General features: G+C 37.3%; 1 protein-coding gene and 1 pseudogene across 1 annotated transcript in view; one reads left to right on the top strand and one right to left on the bottom strand.

The window, feature by feature from the left end:
• Positions 1 to 17,253, bottom strand: part of PIP4P2 (phosphatidylinositol-4,5-bisphosphate 4-phosphatase 2) — a 56,278-nt gene that overhangs the window by 21,434 nt on the left and 17,591 nt on the right. The window contains exons 2-4 of the mRNA XM_072734342.1: positions 11,920 to 12,068; positions 7,676 to 7,782; positions 6,183 to 6,306 (exon numbers count right to left, since the gene is read on the bottom strand). Coding sequence (XP_072590443.1) covers positions 6,183 to 6,306; positions 7,676 to 7,782; positions 11,920 to 12,068 — 380 coding nt within the window. The remainder of the gene's footprint in view (positions 1 to 6,182; positions 6,307 to 7,675; positions 7,783 to 11,919; positions 12,069 to 17,253) is intronic.
• LOC112930955 (nudC domain-containing protein 2 pseudogene) lies at positions 197 to 662 on the top strand (annotated as a pseudogene).

Raw genomic sequence — 17,253 nt, 5'->3', positions numbered from 1 at the left:
TAAATAAATAAATAAATAAATAAAAATAAAAATAGTATCTTGAAATGTAATTTGTTCACATATAAGAAAGAAAATAGCAAATATATTTAACTTAGTCAAATCACTTGATGTCTATCAATTTGTACAGAGTGTATTGCCCTGTGTTAAAGAAGTATAACCTCGCTCCCTGGGGTTGCAGTGGGGAAGCTACTGGAGAATGTTGGCCCTGTTTGAGGAGCGCAGTAGGGTGGTTCCATGTGGGATGCTGTGGGGCCAGTGGTACCAGACCTTGGAGGAGGTATTCCCTGAAGTTCAGGTGCTGCCAGGCATGCCTATGCAGGACATCCAGTGTGGCCTACAGAGTCAGCAGTGCCACTGGCCCTGGGTGGTCGCAAGATGCCTAAGGGCAAGCTCTTTGATTCTACAACAGCTGATTAGGGAACAGAAGAATGGTCCATATTGTTCACAAAGACAAAAACAGATGCAGCAAATTGCTGGATTTTTCTAGAATAATGAATATGAACCTGAGCCCTGCGTGTTGAAGACTAAATGCAGAAAAAACTTACATTTGACTTCAGTGGAGCAGAGATCTCAGGAAACTATACTAAAGGTGAACCAGATTTCTCAAATCTTTTTTTTTTTTTTAAGATTTTATTTATTTATTCATGACAGACACAGAAAGAGAGAGGCAGAGACAGAGGCAGAGGGAGAAGCAGGCTCCATGCAGGGAGCCTGATGTGAGACTCGATCCCGGGTCTCCAGGATCGCACCCTGGGCTGAAGGCGGCGCTAAACCACTGGGCCACCCAGGCTGCCCAGATTTCTCAAATCTTGATAAATAACCACTACTTGTTTTTGCTGCATTCTGTGGATCCCAGTAGATGTTGCCCACTTAATCAAAGGAACAGATTATGTGGTAGAAGGAAAATGTGGACACCTGCAGTTAGCAAGTTGCAAAATATCTTTAACTATGGTTCTCAAAATTGCATTCAACTATGATTTACTTAGGAAACATATACTGTGAACACTATTCTACTAATATAGAGTAACTTATTTTTGGACTTGTGTCTAGGCTCAGCATGAAGTTTCATATGCTGCATTTTACTAATTTCATACTTAACCTGTAATTTTTATACAAAAAAAATTAGGGTACAGATCATGTGAAATGACTGGGTGCCTTCAGGGACAACTAAATTTTTTTTTCAATAAATTTTTTTTCAATAAACTTTCCTAAATAGGAAAAAAAGCAGTATACAGTAATTTTCAAAAGAAAGTTTGTTAATTACTCCCACCAACTATATTCTCTAATTTATATCCTTACTCACTGATTTAATCGATAAAACATAAATGTAAGAGAGATTTATCTTTTCCTACTAGCTCAGAAAAATCCTACCAATTCAGATTAAGTATAGTAAATCAAATAGATGCATGCATTTCCATTTCCTTTCCCAAACTTGACCAAAATGATAGTAAATGAATTTAAAAATATATAATACCATAAGGATAAAGAGGAGAAATGGCCTCAAATTTTTGGACAATGGAAAGCTAGTGGAGACTTGGCAGCTGGCTTAGTGAAAGGGATGCTGAAAGTTGTCTGCCAAGAGATATGTCAATGCAAAGCTGGTTCACACTGACGAAAGACAGAGTGATTGAGGCCATTACATGTTTTCCAAGATGGGGCCAGAAATAGTGACACAAACAGCAGGGTCAGTTGTAAACTCTTCCCCTACACATGACAAAAGCAGAAAGCCTCATCTCCCCAGTGCATGCAAGAAAAGAGGAATTTATTCCAAAAAGAAACTGGACTAGAGAGCTTGTGGACTTAGAAACACCAGGCATAGCAGAAGGCAAGATAAAACATCCTAAAAAGAAGGGAATTTAATTAAAGTCTGTGGTTTGAACATTGGATGAGACCTTCTTCTCATTATCTTTCTTAACTCCTAAATGCTGTCACCCAGCATATTACTCACAAGAAACAAGAGGATTGTTTCCCAGAGGAAGTTGCCCTCAAAGAAGACTTCTTGAGGAGCACCTGGGTGGCTCAGTTAAGCGTCTGCCTTGGTCTCAGGTCATGATCCCAGTCCTGAGATGGAGTCTTGCATCAGGCTTCCCTTCTCAGCAGGGAGTCTGTTTCTCACTCTCCTTCTGTCCCTCCCCTTGCTTATGCTTGCTCTCTCTCCCTCTCTCTGTTAAATAAAATCTTAAAAAAAAAAAAAAAAAGACTTTTTGATATTAAGAGTTGACAGTTCTTCAAGAAATGAGAAAAAGGAGAAGAAAAAGAAGAGGAAGAGGAAGAAGGAGGAGGAAAGAGAAGGAAGGAAGGAAGGAAGGAAGGAAGGAAGGAAGGAAGGAACGAGCTTAACTTCTGCTGCATGAGTACAGCTTTCAATCAGTGACCAACCCTCAAATATAAATGAACCTGTCAGTAAGATCTCTATCACAAAAAAAAAAAAAAAAAAAGAAATGAAAAGAAAGAAAAAGTGGGGGAGAAAACAGAGACAAGGCATAAAGAAGAATAATACCTCAGAAAAAAGACAGAATTAATAGTTTCAGAAAGATGCCATAGAGAAGAGAATGCTCTTTAGGAAAAGGAAAAAAATAACCATAGAACAGAGGAAAACGCTTCAAAATTAAAAATTAAGTTAAATAATCTGAAATTAAAATTTAGAATTAAGTTTAGAAGGCATAATTGGGGAAGTTTCCCAGTAACTAAAGGAGAGAAAACTATAAAGAAAATGTTAAAAAAAAAAAGGAAAGAAAAAGAAAGAAAGAAAGAAAGAAAGAAAGAAAGAAAGAAAGAAAGAAAAGAAAAGAAAGGGAAAGGAAAAAGGAAGGAAAGGGAAGGAGAAGGGAAAGGGAAGGGAAGGGAAAGGGAAGGGAAAGGGAAGGGAAAGGGAAGGGAAGGGGAAGGAAAGGGGAAGGGAAGGGAAAGAGAAAGGGAAGGAAAGGGAAGAAAGGGAATAATTCAGATGATCTAATATAAAGGATTCTAGAAAGAATGAACAAAGAAAATAATGTGGACTATAAGAGGGCCCAATAAGTACCCAATGAGTTAAAACATATTTTCCCTGAGACACATTTTTTCTTCACATTTTTAAATTTGAGTATAGTTGACATACAATGTTACACTAGTTTCAAGTGAACAACTGTATTGACTATATTCCCTATGCTGTGCCTTTTATTCCATGACTTCTTCATTCCATAACTGGCACACTTTCTCCCACTCCCCTTCATCACTCAACCCCTACACCCCTCCCCTCTGGCAACCATAAGTTTGTTCTCTGTATTTACAGGTCTGTTTCTGCTTTTTTATTTGTTTGTTCATGTTTTGTTTTATAGATTCCACATATAAGTGAAATCATTGTCTTTCTCTATCTGACTTATTTCACTTAGCATATCGCCCTTGAGGTCCACTCATGTTGCTGCAAATGGCAAGGTCTCATCCTTTTTCGTGGCTGTGCAATATTCCTCTGTGTGCATGTATGACATTTCCTTTATCCATTCTAAGACAAATTCTAATGCAATTTCAGAGCACTGGAGAAAATGAAAGAAGAAAGAGAAAATAAAAAAAAAAGTCAGATAGAAAGGACATAGAATCAGAGTAGCAGTTGAATTTCTCATCATCAATGGAGAAAAGCCTTTTAAATTTTTGAGAGGAAGCAATTAGCAACCTATAATTCTACAGCTGGACAAATTATAAAGTAAATGTGAGATTAGATTCAAAACTGTTTAAGGGGTGCCTGGGTGGCTTGACTGACTAGTCAAGTGTCTGCTTTCAACTCAGGTCATGATCCCAGGGTCCTGGGATCAAATCCCACACTGGGCTCCCTGCTCAGTGGGGAGTCTTCTTCTCCCTCTGCCCCTCCCCGCTGCTCATGCACACTCTCTCTCTGTCTCTTTCCCCACCACCAAAAATAAAATCTTGAAAGAAAGAAAGAAAGAAAGAAAAAAGAAAGAAAGAAAGAAAGAAAGAAAGAAAGAAAGAAAGAAAGAAAGAAAAACTGTTTAAGTAAAAGGTCTCAAATTTACTTCCTTGCATCTTTTCTCAGAAAGCTATGAAAGGATGTACTACACCAAAATGAAAGAATAAACTAAAGACTGTGAGGATGGCACAGGATCCAATACAGGAAAAGGAAAAAGGAATTCCTAGGATAATGATGAAGAGAAATCCCATGGTGGCAATTGTATAGCAAGAAACTTCAATAATAATAGTAGATTCCCTGATGTGTTTGACTATATTGATAGCAATTTTATAGTTCTATGAAAGAGTACGGGAAGAATTAATGATTTGTACATCGGAAATTAAATTCAAAAGGAAGAGGGACAATTATTCTTTTTTTAAGTACTCTGCTTTCAATGTAGGGTTCAAACTCATGACCTAGAGATTAGGATTTGGATGCTCTACTGACTGGCCAGGCCACCAGCCAGGTGCCCCAAAAGGAGGACAGATAATTATTAACAAATTCAAAAAAATTTTAAAAACCATACAGTACTGAAATATAGTATATTACTTTGCTCAGCTGTAAACATAATTTACGTAATCATAAAAAATGTAAACACTAAGTATTAACTGAATAAAATATTAAAACTCTACTGGGACCATGGAGTCAAGAGAAAGACTATGAGTAGGGGAAAGGTGCTATGAATGCTAAATCCTCAACCTCCATTGTACAGGGTAATAGGTAATATCTAAAATTGCCTAATTAAAGAGAAAAAAATGGATAAGCAAAGAATTTAAACACATGTTGGGGGCAGCCCCGGTGGCGCAGCGGTTTAGCGCCGCCTGCAGCCCAGGGGGTGACCCTGGAGACCCTGGATGGAGTCCCATGTCAGGCTCTCTGTATGGTGCCTGCTTCTTCTCTGCCTGTGTCTCTGCCTCTCTCTCTCTCTCTCTCTGTGTCTAAATAAATAAATAAATAAACAAACAAACAAACACATGTTGGTAAATACCAGCAGGGCAGCTGAAAGAGTTCAAAGTAACTAGGGGACAGTATTTAGGGATGACCATTATTTTCCCTATAAGCTTTACAACCCTACTTGACATTGAAGTTATGTACATGAATCATTCTACTAAAATAAAAATTAGAAAGGAAAAAAGCAAATCATCTACACTTTCTTGAACAGGTTCATCTCTTAGTTTATCCCAAAACAGGAGATCTTGTCATGGAAGACTGTGACCTCAGCCCTCCCGTGTTCATACTCTGGAAGTTTTCTTTTCATTTCATTTCATTTCATTTCATTTCATTTCATTTCATTTTATTTTATTTATGATAGGCACACAGTGAGAGAGAGAGAGAGAGAGGCAGAGACACAGGCAGAGGGAGAAGCAGGCTCCATGCACCAGGAGCCTGACGTGGGATTCGATCCCAGGTCTCCAGGATCGCTCTCTGGGCCAAAGGCAGGCACTAAACCACTGCGCCACCCAGGGATCCCTTATGTTTTTTTGTTTTTTTTTTTGTTTTGTTGTTTTTTTTTTTTTTCTGGAAGTTTTCATTAATACTTAGGTTCTAAGGAAAATGTTTTGTCTCCTCATGAAGGCTGAATAACAAAAGGAAATCTTCCTGACAGAGTAAAGTATTATGAAATTAACTTTTAAAAATCAACTTAGGGTTAAAGTTAAAAGTAGTAAAATAAGAACTCCTGTCACTTTTGCTCCTATCTTACTCCTATCTTACTACTTATACCTTCTTGTTTTTTTTAAAGTATTTTATCTAATTATGTACATCAGAATTAATTCCCTTGACTCCAAGTTTAATTTTTAAAAATCAGAAAACATTTGATGCATTATAAGAAGAATTTTTCTTGAATCTAGATACTGTGAAACTGGGCCACTACATGAGACTTTGCACTTTGTTTTCTGCTAAGGAGGTGAGAGTTTCAGCCACGCACCAAGCCAAGACACCCATGTTGCTAAGCCCAGAAGGAAAGGGCACTGTTTCTCATTAGCCTACCCAGAGAGGCCCCTTTTAGCAAATGAACCAATCAGAGGATGTGCCTTATATCTAATTCGCAAAATATGCAGTATATCCTAGCTGCACCTCTGATTAACTGTCTTTCTTAAAAAGGTTTTCTTTTAATCTTCTGATTAATTTGCACTCAGATAAAAGTGTAAGGCCATGAGCAGTAGTTGAATATGTGACCATGACCTACTTTTATGTCCCTATGACATATTGATGTCCCTATGGCAAATGTCTGGTTACTTACCAGGAATGTGTTTCCGCAATGCCCACAGACAACCCTTGTACCTTCTGGCTGGACTGGCAATGCAGGTTGAGCAGGTTGTTCTTCAGAAATAAGCATTACCGGGCCCAGGTTAATTATGCGTCTACTGTAGAGAGAAAGGAAACAGCTTTACTATTCCATAAATGGACTGAGGGCAAAACCTGTAATATATGGCATAGCACTGGAAATAGATTATACTTGTTTTACATATTGTCAGGCTTTAAAGCCAAATTCACAGGAAGTAGCAATATTCAATATTTCAAAAGCAAAAAAATGAGGATTTTTAAATATTTGTGATGGAAATCATATATTATGGAGTTGGTTCTAATCAATGGCCTTTGGAACCTTTTAACTGCCATTTCCAAATTCTTACAAATTCAAATCAGAATAGTTTTTATCCTTCTCTATCTAGGAAGACAAGTTGAGTTTGGTAGGAGACTACACAAGTTAAAATATGCTACATCAACAAATATGCATGTGCCATGAAGGTACCAAAGTGCTGAGTCACAACAAAATTTCTCTGGGTAGCCTGGTATTCTTTGATGTCTATTTAACCAGAGTTGGGCAAAAAGGAAAATGAGAGGTTTTTTCCTTTCTCTTCCCCAGTCTACCATCAGATGGGGTTGCAAACAATTCATATAATGGTCAAAGAGGCAGAAATCACAGAAAAAACAGAGTTGAAGTCTTGATATACTTCTATCTGGGGACATCTATAATGGAAGAGGCAAAAAGCTCCAGAACTTAGTGCATAGATTATGTTCAGCAGAGACTAGTACAGCACACAGTGAGGGACACGATAACTAAAACACTTCCAGGTTATGATGAATTACATAAAAGGTAAACTAGGTGGTTAATTTTATTTTTTTTATTTCTTTTTTTTTTTTTTGAAACATCTTTATTTGAATTGATCTTAATCACTTCATATACATATTACAGTTGGGTTCACCTCCCTTCACTGATATAACCCACGCAAGAAGTGGCTTGCAAATAGTGTTCTTAGAAACACCTTTTTTGCAACTGTTTAAACACTTGACTACATGCATTACAGAAAGGGTTTATTCCATTTATTTAGATAACAAAGGTCTGCAGGTTGCAACTAGGGAGCTCATAAATACCTTTATTAAAAGTATTCTTAAGAACTTCACTATATACATAACAATGGGGATAAGTGGTTACTTTTAAATAAGTTTAAGGAGTCACTAATTTATTACAGGGCATTAAGTACTTATATAACATGAAGAAAACTTTCATTGCTCATTCAATAATATTATATCTTACAAATACTTGTGACCAATAATTTCAAACTAATCACATCATTCCTTCAACAAAGAAAAAATAATAATCTTGGTCCTGTAATTACTTTGAGAACAAAGACTCTATTTAGAACAAAGCCTGGCACATAATGATCTCTCAATAAGTACTTGTTGGATGAACAAATGAATGAATGAATGAATGAATGAATTTTTATCTCTTACCAGTTAGGTCTCGGACATCCTATTCGCCGAGATGTGTCCTTACAAATGAGGAGACAATTACAAGGGCATCTAACATATTTCTTCCCTGTTGGGGGGTTTTTGATTGGCTAGATAAGGGAAGAAAATGCAAACACAGCAAATTAACCAAAGGACAGACTGCCAAAGCTCGTTTGTATATAAAAAGGAAGTGGTTCCTTAAAAACTTAGGTTCCCCATAGAGCTACCAAAGTACTGGTTAAGGAAAAGTGCACCATCCATGGTGTTAAATAGCTCAAATGTTGGCAAGCACTCTAAGAAATTCTGGGGCTGCAGAGATGTAATTGTGAAGGGCTTATTTCAAAACTAGCTTGCAATGCCCTTTTAATATGAGAAGAAAATTTAAGTTCACAACAAGAATTGTTTTCCCTTTAAAGTTTTAAGACCAGACAAAGTCAACTATCTGTCCTACCAGGTGCAAACATTCACTAAAGGTTCTTGCACCTCTTTGGGAAGAGCAAACTAGTGAGCAAAGAGGAGTATATAACAAATTTGAACTTTTTTTTTTCTGTCTAGAATATAAGAAGTGATTAATTTTATTACATCTTTTAACTTAAAAGCAAACAACTTGCAATAACTCTTAATGCTTCCATTTTTAAAAACTTTACAGAAAATTTAAAAGCAAGAATAAACACCAAGGAAAACACTCCTTTAAATAAGGACTTGGGCTTGTTAATGTAAATAACCTATGAGGCAATGAGAGGATTAGATGATCACTCCTGGGCATGCCTGCCAAAAATGTATAGCTTGAATCTAATCTTTAGGGAATAACAGACAAATTCAAACTAAGGAACATTCTACAAAACACCTTGCCTATACTCTTTGAAAATGTCAAGGCAATCAAAGACAAAGACTACGTTTCAGATTAAGGGAGATTAAAGAGACATAGTGTCCAAATACAACATGGAATTCTGGATTCACTTCTGGATCATATTGTTGGTTGTTTTTTTTTTTAATGGAGTCATTGAGCAAATATGAATTAGGTCCAAATATCAAATAATAGCCATTGTATTAATGTTAATTTCCTGCATTTGATCATTGTACTATGATTATATAAATGAATGTCCTTTTTTTTTTTTTAAGGAAATTCCCCTTAAAATGTTTAGGGGTAGAAGAGCCTCATGTCTGCAATTACCCTAAAATATCTTTTAAAAAAAAAAAGATTATGTATTTATTTATTTAGAGAAAGCTAATGTGACAAAATATTAATGCATTTGGGGAATGTGAGTACAGGGTCTGTGGGAATTCTCTGTAGATAATATGTACTATTATTTCTGTAACTTTTCTGTGTATCTGTAAGATATTTCAAAAAAAGATTTAAAAATTTAGGTAAATAAATTTTTATTTATTTAGAAAAATAAATATGTTAGAAATACATAAAAGTTAGCAATAAGTCATCAACAATTTATTAAATTATATTACAGATAAAACCTGAATATCTAAAATTTATAAACATCCAGAAAGTATTACTAGCCAATCTAAAATATCAAGAAACCAGAACTTGGGTTATTTCCTGTGTATCCAAATTTTCCAATTAAGTAAATGTGTACTTGGTACATGAAAAGCTTTTTTACATTTTCTTTTTATTCCTACCTTATTTCTAGACCTCAGTTCCCTCATTTACAAAACAAGGCGAATGAACTAGAACTGGTCCTTAGTGCCCGCCCATGCCTCCCATGTCTGATCTTCAGGGAAACAGGGGTGAAAATGGCATTGTCCTTATGCATAAGTTCTAATATTCTTACTTAGTAAAATGAATTTGTATTTGTCTGGTGCTGTGCTGGGCACTTTACCCCTGTAATCCCAAGAGCAACCCTATTAGGTAGATGTTATTATTATAATACCATTCTATATATGGAAACCACAGGGTGGGGAAGGTAAGTCCCAAGGACTTATCTTGATAGCTACCAAGTAGCAGAACTAGGATGCAAACCCCAGTTCATCAGCCTCCAGATCTCACTCATAATCAATCACACAGCCAGTTACCTCTACTATTCCTCCAGAACGTCTCAACTTTTCCATTAACTTGTCCTAGAAATTGCTTTTTCCCTTTATCTGAAATTCTGGATTCCCTAAGTCTTTCTAAAATCTGTCCATCTTTTCTCTCCCCCACCTTCTCTCCTTCCTCTCCCAATTTTATCTACTAAAATAAGGACTTCATTAGCTGTGTTTTTTTGCTTTGTTATATTTCATTTTTTTAATCTCCTTAGGAATGTCAGGATCCAACCAGAGTTGGCTACCCAGGAGAACAGACACAGTGATCTCCTGTTTTAGGTGACATGAGGATGAACTACAGTGAAACTAAGCAAGGAATAGTGACCATGAACAGAAGGGAGCTGCTCTGTTGGACCCTGGTCCATTTACCTCTTCTTTTCAACCCAGAATTTCTCCAGAGAAGCTGCTAGTTGCCTAACACATCTTCACTCATAAATTTAAGATCATATCACATTGCAAACATTGGCAAGTCATCTGTTAAAGCACTCCTCACACACATTTTCCCTTCTTTTCTTTCCCTGTAATATAACTGATTTCACACAAGGCAATGTAATTATTAAATATTAGAGAAAATATTCATTTTCTGTAGAATATTGAGAAATACTTATATTTCCTTATTTAAAAGGAGTTCTAATGATATAAAAATGTCAGCATAACTTACTCTGTGTCCAGAAATAGTTTATTTATACCCAAATCCTATTGTTCCAGTATAATGAACTTATCATTTCTGAGTTGCCAGATTGAGGCTGTTGGCTAAATCCATAGCTTGTTCTGTTCACTTCCAAGGGTAAATCGAAGGCTTTAAAACTTTTTTTTCTACTCATTAAAGAACAAAAGTTTGTAGGGGTGACCGAATAAGAGAAAAAAATCAACACTAACATCAAATCCAAAGTACTGGGTTGTTGTGTTTTTTATTATTATTATTTTTTAATTGCCATCTATGCCTGACAACTCTTATTTGGTTGCTAGCTCCAAAATGAGCGCCATGGAGGTTAATGCTAAATTTGCCAGTGAGTGTTCAACCTAAAAAGAAATAGTTGGTTTTGGGATCCCTGGGTGGCTCAGCAGTTTAGCGCCTGCCTTCGACCCAGGGCGTGATCCTGGAGTCCCGGGATCGAGTCCCACGTCGGGCTCCCTGCATGGAGCCTGCTTCTCCCTCTGCCTGGGTCTCTGCCTCTCTCTCTCTGTCTTTCATGAATAAATAAATAAAATCTTAAAAAAAAAGAAAAAAAGAAAATATCTGGTTTTGTAGGTATCGCCTCTATTTACACAGTAAAGTTCATCTCCAAATGATGTCTCTTATGAAAAATACATATTTACAATGAAATATATTGTTTCATGACTTAAGGTTTTATTTTATGACTTTTTAATAAAATGTATAAAGCCCAGTACATATGTTTCATGGCTCTGAGAGGCACAATAATCTCTGGTTGACTTTTTTAAAGGCTTTTCTGAAAAGGAAAAATACACAAAAACCAATTAAATATTATTTTAACATTTAAATTTAATGTTTAATTGCGGATTTTGCAAGAGATTGAAATTTTAAAAATAAAGCCTAACCATAGAAGTGGAAATATATTTAATCTAACCAATATACACTTTACCAGGTCATTACTTGAAACTGTAAAACTTTTACTTAAAATGTAGTTGTTCTTCTTAAGGTTCAGTTAAAAAAGTGCCCTTCAAAAGTTTTGAACATTTCTCTAAATTACCATCAAGCAAATAGAATTAAATGCCAAGCAATTTGCAAACACATTGGCACAGATATCAATAATAAATGAATAAACTTAAGCCCAGAAAAACCATACAACATCCTATAGATGTAAAGAAAATTTAAATAATTTTTGACACAGTAAGCTGCAAAGCCTGCATAAAAGTGAAATTTGGTATGTCATCATTTTTGTGAAAATCAAAATGGATTTAGGTGTGATGTGGATAGACAAGATACTTATAAATACCCGACTAGGGTCAGTCTCATGTTAGAAAGTAAAGGGCCAAATGGCATTATATTTCAATTCACCATGAAATTTTTGCAATGGAATTAGCTTTAAATACCTGGAGACATCTTTGTATGATAAAAGAGAATGAGAAAATATGGCCATATCTGTATCAAGCCCATATCTACCTTTCTCAGGAACACTACTGGAGTATCTCCTTTAGAGAGAAGATGTCAGCTAACAATTTAGGCTTTATTAATGGAAAGCCCCACTTACCGTAGCTTCGTTGCAAACCGTGCACTTAACCACATGCTGGTGAAGCTTGCCATCCAAGTTGATGAGAGACTGGCACACACGGCAATTTATTACTGGAATACCACTGGCATCGGGACTGGCGATGGCTGTATACGGAGGTGGGAGTTCCGCTGAAAAGGTTACCAGTCACTGCATCAGAGCCAGTGGTATCACAGGGAACAGAAGTAAAGCAGGAACTATCAAAAATGACCTCATTCTTGTACTTTTTTTTTTTTTTTTTTGTACTTATGTTTTTAAAGCTAGCCAACTCATCCGAGTTTCAGAGCATGCGACACACATGGGACTACATTGTGAAGTAGAATAATTGTTACTCGGATAAAATCTAAATTGTGTTTGCCAGGGTGCCTGGGTGACTCAGTGGTTGAGTGTCTCCCTTTGGCTCAGGGTGTGATCCTGGGGTCCCAGGATCCTGTATCGAGCTCCCTGCAGGGAGCCTGCTTCTCCCTCTGCCTGTGTCTCTGCCTCTCTCTCCGTGTCTCTCATGAATAAATAAATAAGATCTTTAAATTCATTCATTCATTCATGTTTGCCTTGTCTGCCCAAATGATCCAGTTTCCTTTTACCAGACTATACTCAACATACCCACTCTGTTCCTGCATAAACTCATAGAGCTTATAATGGGAAAGTGATGATTCATGCCTAAAGTAAAAATCTTCCACTCATGATCTGATTACCAAGAAAGAGAAATAGTCAACGAGAGCAAAGTTTTTAAATCACTTATACATACCCATAAAGTGTGCAGTTGCCATGCTGTGTTTACAAAGGGGCCAGTATGTAACCACTGGCCATGACAACAACAAAAATTTCTGGTGGCAGTTAAGGAGAGACAAGAGTGAATGAAGGAAAACTAAACTTATCGACATAGAACAAAGCTAATTTCAGACACAAAACAAAAACAAACAACACATTTGTATCTCAAATTTTTAACCTGAACGTTAAAAATTCAGGAAATGTACTTAAGTATTTATGAATAAAAAATATGATGTCTGGGAGTTAGTTTCAATTCTCTAAGACAGGGATGCTTGGACAGCTCAGTGGATGGGCATCTGCCTTCGGCTCAGGGCCTGATCCTGGGTCTGGGGGTTGAGTCCCACATCGGGCTCCCTGCATGGAGCCTGCTTCTCCCTCTGCCTGTGTCTCTGCCTCTCTCTCTGCATCTCTCATGAATAAATAAATAAAATCTTTAAAAAATAAATAAATTCTCTAAGACAAAAATGGGTTAAGAGATGAAACAAGATTAGCAAAATGTTGGTAATGAAGAAATATGATGACACAGAAGGTCATTCTGCTCTTACTACTTTTGTGTGTGTTTGAAAATTGCCAGAATAGGGGCGCCTGGGTGGCTCAGTTGGTTGGGTGTCTGACTCTTGGTTTTGGGTCAGGATCCACCATCCTCGCCAGGGAGTGGGCTTGGGATTCTCTCTCTCCCTCTCCCTCTGTCCCTCCCCATTCTGTGCTCTTTCTCTCCTCTAAAATAAATAAATAAATAAACCTTTAAAAAGAAAAGAAAAGGGGCAGCCCAGGTGGCTCAGCAGTTGAACGCCTGCCTTCAGTCCAGGGCCTGGTCCTGGAGACCGGGGATGGAGTCCCACGTCAGGCTACCTTCATGGAGCCTTCTTCTCCCTCTGCCTGTGTCTCTGCCTCTCTCTCTCTCTCTCTGTCTCTCATGAATAACTAAAATCTTTAAAAAATAATAAAAAAGAAAAAGAAAAGAAAATTGCCAGAACACACACACACACACACACACACACACAGTTTTTTGAATCCTAAATTTGCCTGATTGTGTAAAGGATGGAAGCTCAGTTTCAGAATCATGCCCATCTACCAGAGGTATATATTGTTGTGAAGGTTTGAGAAAAGGAATCTAGATATACTACTCTGGAATGGGATTTCTTTTTTTAAAAGATTGTATTTATTTATTTATTTGACAGAGAGAGCACAAGCAGGGGGAGCAGCAGAGGGAGAGGGAGAAGCAGACTCCCCACTGAGCAGGGAGCCTCACTTGGGGCTTGATTCCAGGACCCCGGGATCATGACCTGAACCTAAGACATGCTTAACTGACTGAGCCACCCAGGTGCCCCTGGAATGGGATTTCTAAAGGGAACTGAAGAGTTATTTCTGAAATAGAGATTTTCTATCCACTGAATTAGATTCTGAACTCTGGTATTTTTAAAGTATAGCACACATGGTATGTTTAAAATCCACATATTACTACCTGGCATCCTTGAGGTTTATCATACAGAATTTTTTTAGACTAGCAAAGGATTAGCAATAAGTGCTACTCATTTAAGTGATTCATAATAAGGGGCACCTGGGGTAGCTCAGTCTATTTAGCCTCCAACTCTTGGTTTCAGCTCAGGTGATGCTCTCAGGGTTGTGGGATTGAGTCCCCAGGTGGGCCCCAGCACGGCAGGTGTCTGCTTGAGATGCTCTCCCTCTGCCCCTTCCCCCCACTTGCATGCACATGCTCTCTCTCTAAAACAAAAAACAAATCTTTTTAAAAAATAATAATAAATAATTCACAATAAGCTGAAGTCCACAGCAGTCAGGCTCCAAAAGAGGCCACTTTGATATGACAATACACATAGATTTCTGGGAGGTGTGTACCAGAACACTGCCAAGTACTAAACTTGAAAAGAATCTATAGATGTCTTAAATTATAAAAATAGCTCTAAATCCTTGAAAGAATTTGAAGTTGATCCAGAGTGGCTTGTCATGTATTAATCAAGAAGAAAAAAACAGGTTAAAGGAACAATGAGTCAACAGTACATTGGAGCCCTTGCAATTTGCAGATTACTTTATCAGATCTCAATAAAGAAGATATTGTTCTGGAAAAACAAATACATACCACACTAGAAATTCTAGATACACTGCCTGGTGTATAATAATAAATGTTATATTAATAATTATTAGCATTATTAATAAAAGCCATTTCTTCGCTGGCCTTTTTCTTATGAAGTAACATAAAGTAGTTCTCCCATAATTCCAGGTGTCCATCTTACATAATATGACAGAAAAGAAATTTAAAGACAAGAGAATTTCACAAAGAAAACAAGTCACTGAGGATGAGGGGAGGAGGCCACACACTGCCGTATACATAAATGGCTAGTAAAGCTCACCTACTTCAACAGGCCAAAGCTTTGCTCCAAGGAATCTAAAAATCCCAATAGGGGACCTTAAAAAAGCATTTACAGTGCATCACAGCCAACAAAACCCCGTGAATTTTTTCTCTAAGATTTGTGCCACACATAATCTTTAACCATCAAAAAAAAAAATAGCTTTTGATTATGACAAAAATATACTTGAATCTTTAGGAGGCTTGAGAAGGGGAGGGAAGGGGAAAGAAGAAAGATCAGAAATTTAAGATGGGAGAGGCTCTAAGTTCCATGAGACCAAAGTCTGTTGGGCTTGTTTGGGACTGACTCACCAGTGCTTGTCACAGTGCCTGGTGTATGAGAGATGCTCAATGACTATTCATTGAATAAGTGGATGGATGGATGGATGGAAGGAAGGAAGGAAGGAAGGAAGGATGAAGGAATCACTCAGACACATCTATCTCTCTTGGGAAAATAACAGTATACTACTGCTGCTCTCACTGAAGAGGAAGGAGCTTGGGTCCTAACATCCAAGTAAGTCTCCCTGAAGAAAGGGTCTCTACTATATATATATATATATATATATATATATATATATATATATACACCCTCCAAATATGCACTGACAGAGGGGAGGTAGTCAGGAGACACTGGCCTGGCCCACCAGATAAATGGAATCAATCCAAAAGATCAATAGAATGACAGATGCAGCAGCCTAATTGCTCCACTACATAGTGCTTCCAGGCCTGTTGTCTCAATTTTCTGTCCATTACTTCAGCCCTAAGCTGATACAGAGATATGTCTTGTACTTTAACCTCCCTCCCTCAAAAAAAACCCCCAAAAAACAAAAGAAAAAAACAACCCTTCACCTATAACCCCACCTCCTTTTTGTAAGGGACTTTTAATTGCAGACATACATTCTACCATTAGTGACAACTGGCAATTTAGATTGTTCATTCTCTCTCTTTTCACTCTAAAAGTCAACAGATCACAACTATCATACCTATTTCAAATTTCTGCCCTGGATAAAAAGCCCACGGTAATCTCAGAACTCAGGATCATTAGATATTGAGAGTCACAAAAAGTCTTCATTTTGGAAGACACTTATTACTTAAACAATGGCCGTTTTCTCCATGGGGTTTGCCTAAGTGAAAAATCTCTTTTCCTCCATGTGAGCAGTATTTGTTAGGAGTCCCCAGTCCTGAAACATTCCTTCAAAATTCCAGAATTATATTCCCTGTTAGAAATTCAAGCAATATTAGGAATTACAGAGTCTAATTTCTTCAACCTATGGAAAACCGAAGCCTGGAGATTCTAACTTTTGAACAGATTTGTATCTAGCCTTCAGCAAAGGCAAGAGCTGACTCCACTCCCAGAGGTTTCTCCACAATAACCATTGTCTCCCTCAGTGAATAATTTAATGCAAGCAAAATATGTAATGACGAGTGAGAATTCTGTAGAACACACAGACAAGAATCCGATCTGAGCTAAAAGGGAAGAGGATGAGGAGAAGGAAGATGGAAAATAAAAAAAAAAATCGGACAGAGTATAAAAAAAGAATCCACTCATGGTAATAAAAACTTCATAGAAAAACTGAGACTCGTAAAAGAGACAAAATGAAAGAATATGGATCACGAGGCATACATAATGGTCTTCCTGAAACCCTCCAAAGGAACCATTATTATCCTGTAAACCCACAGGTAATCAAATTACATTTTCCCACCATCAACACAGACCTAATTTGTCTATTTTATGCCAAACAAACCCTTCGTCCTGCTAATTCATCCTAGTGTATTAATCCAGACTTCTTCTTTTTCTTTTTTCTTTTTTTTTTTTTTTACCAGATATATCCTCCAGCATTTTAAAGGTTCAAATTGTTTTGCTGGATTGCTCTGACCTCTCTTAGCTCAGTTCTTCCTTTCCAACTCTCTTCAGTGGCAATATTTTCCAGTTTAATTCACTTACTTCACCAACGCACGCTTTTTATTCACCCCTTCAGGCCCTTGACAAAGAAAGATGTGGTATCAAAATTGAAAAACGACATCCAATTAAAATGAGAGATATTTTAGGACACTCTGATTACAGCATGAGCAAGAAAAGCATAAAGGACCAGCCTGTGAGGAAAGCCCCGCCGGCTTTTTCTCCTCCTTCAGGGATCTTGGTGGAGACCATGGATGAGGGACAGTGAGCCTGGCTGGCT

Source organism: Vulpes vulpes, chromosome 13 (genome assembly GCF_048418805.1).
Source record: "Vulpes vulpes isolate BD-2025 chromosome 13, VulVul3, whole genome shotgun sequence".
NCBI classification, from domain to species: Eukaryota; Metazoa; Chordata; class Mammalia; order Carnivora; family Canidae; genus Vulpes; species Vulpes vulpes.
The sequence above is the reverse complement of the archived record's forward strand: the minus strand, read 5'-3'. Positions and strand labels throughout refer to the sequence as shown.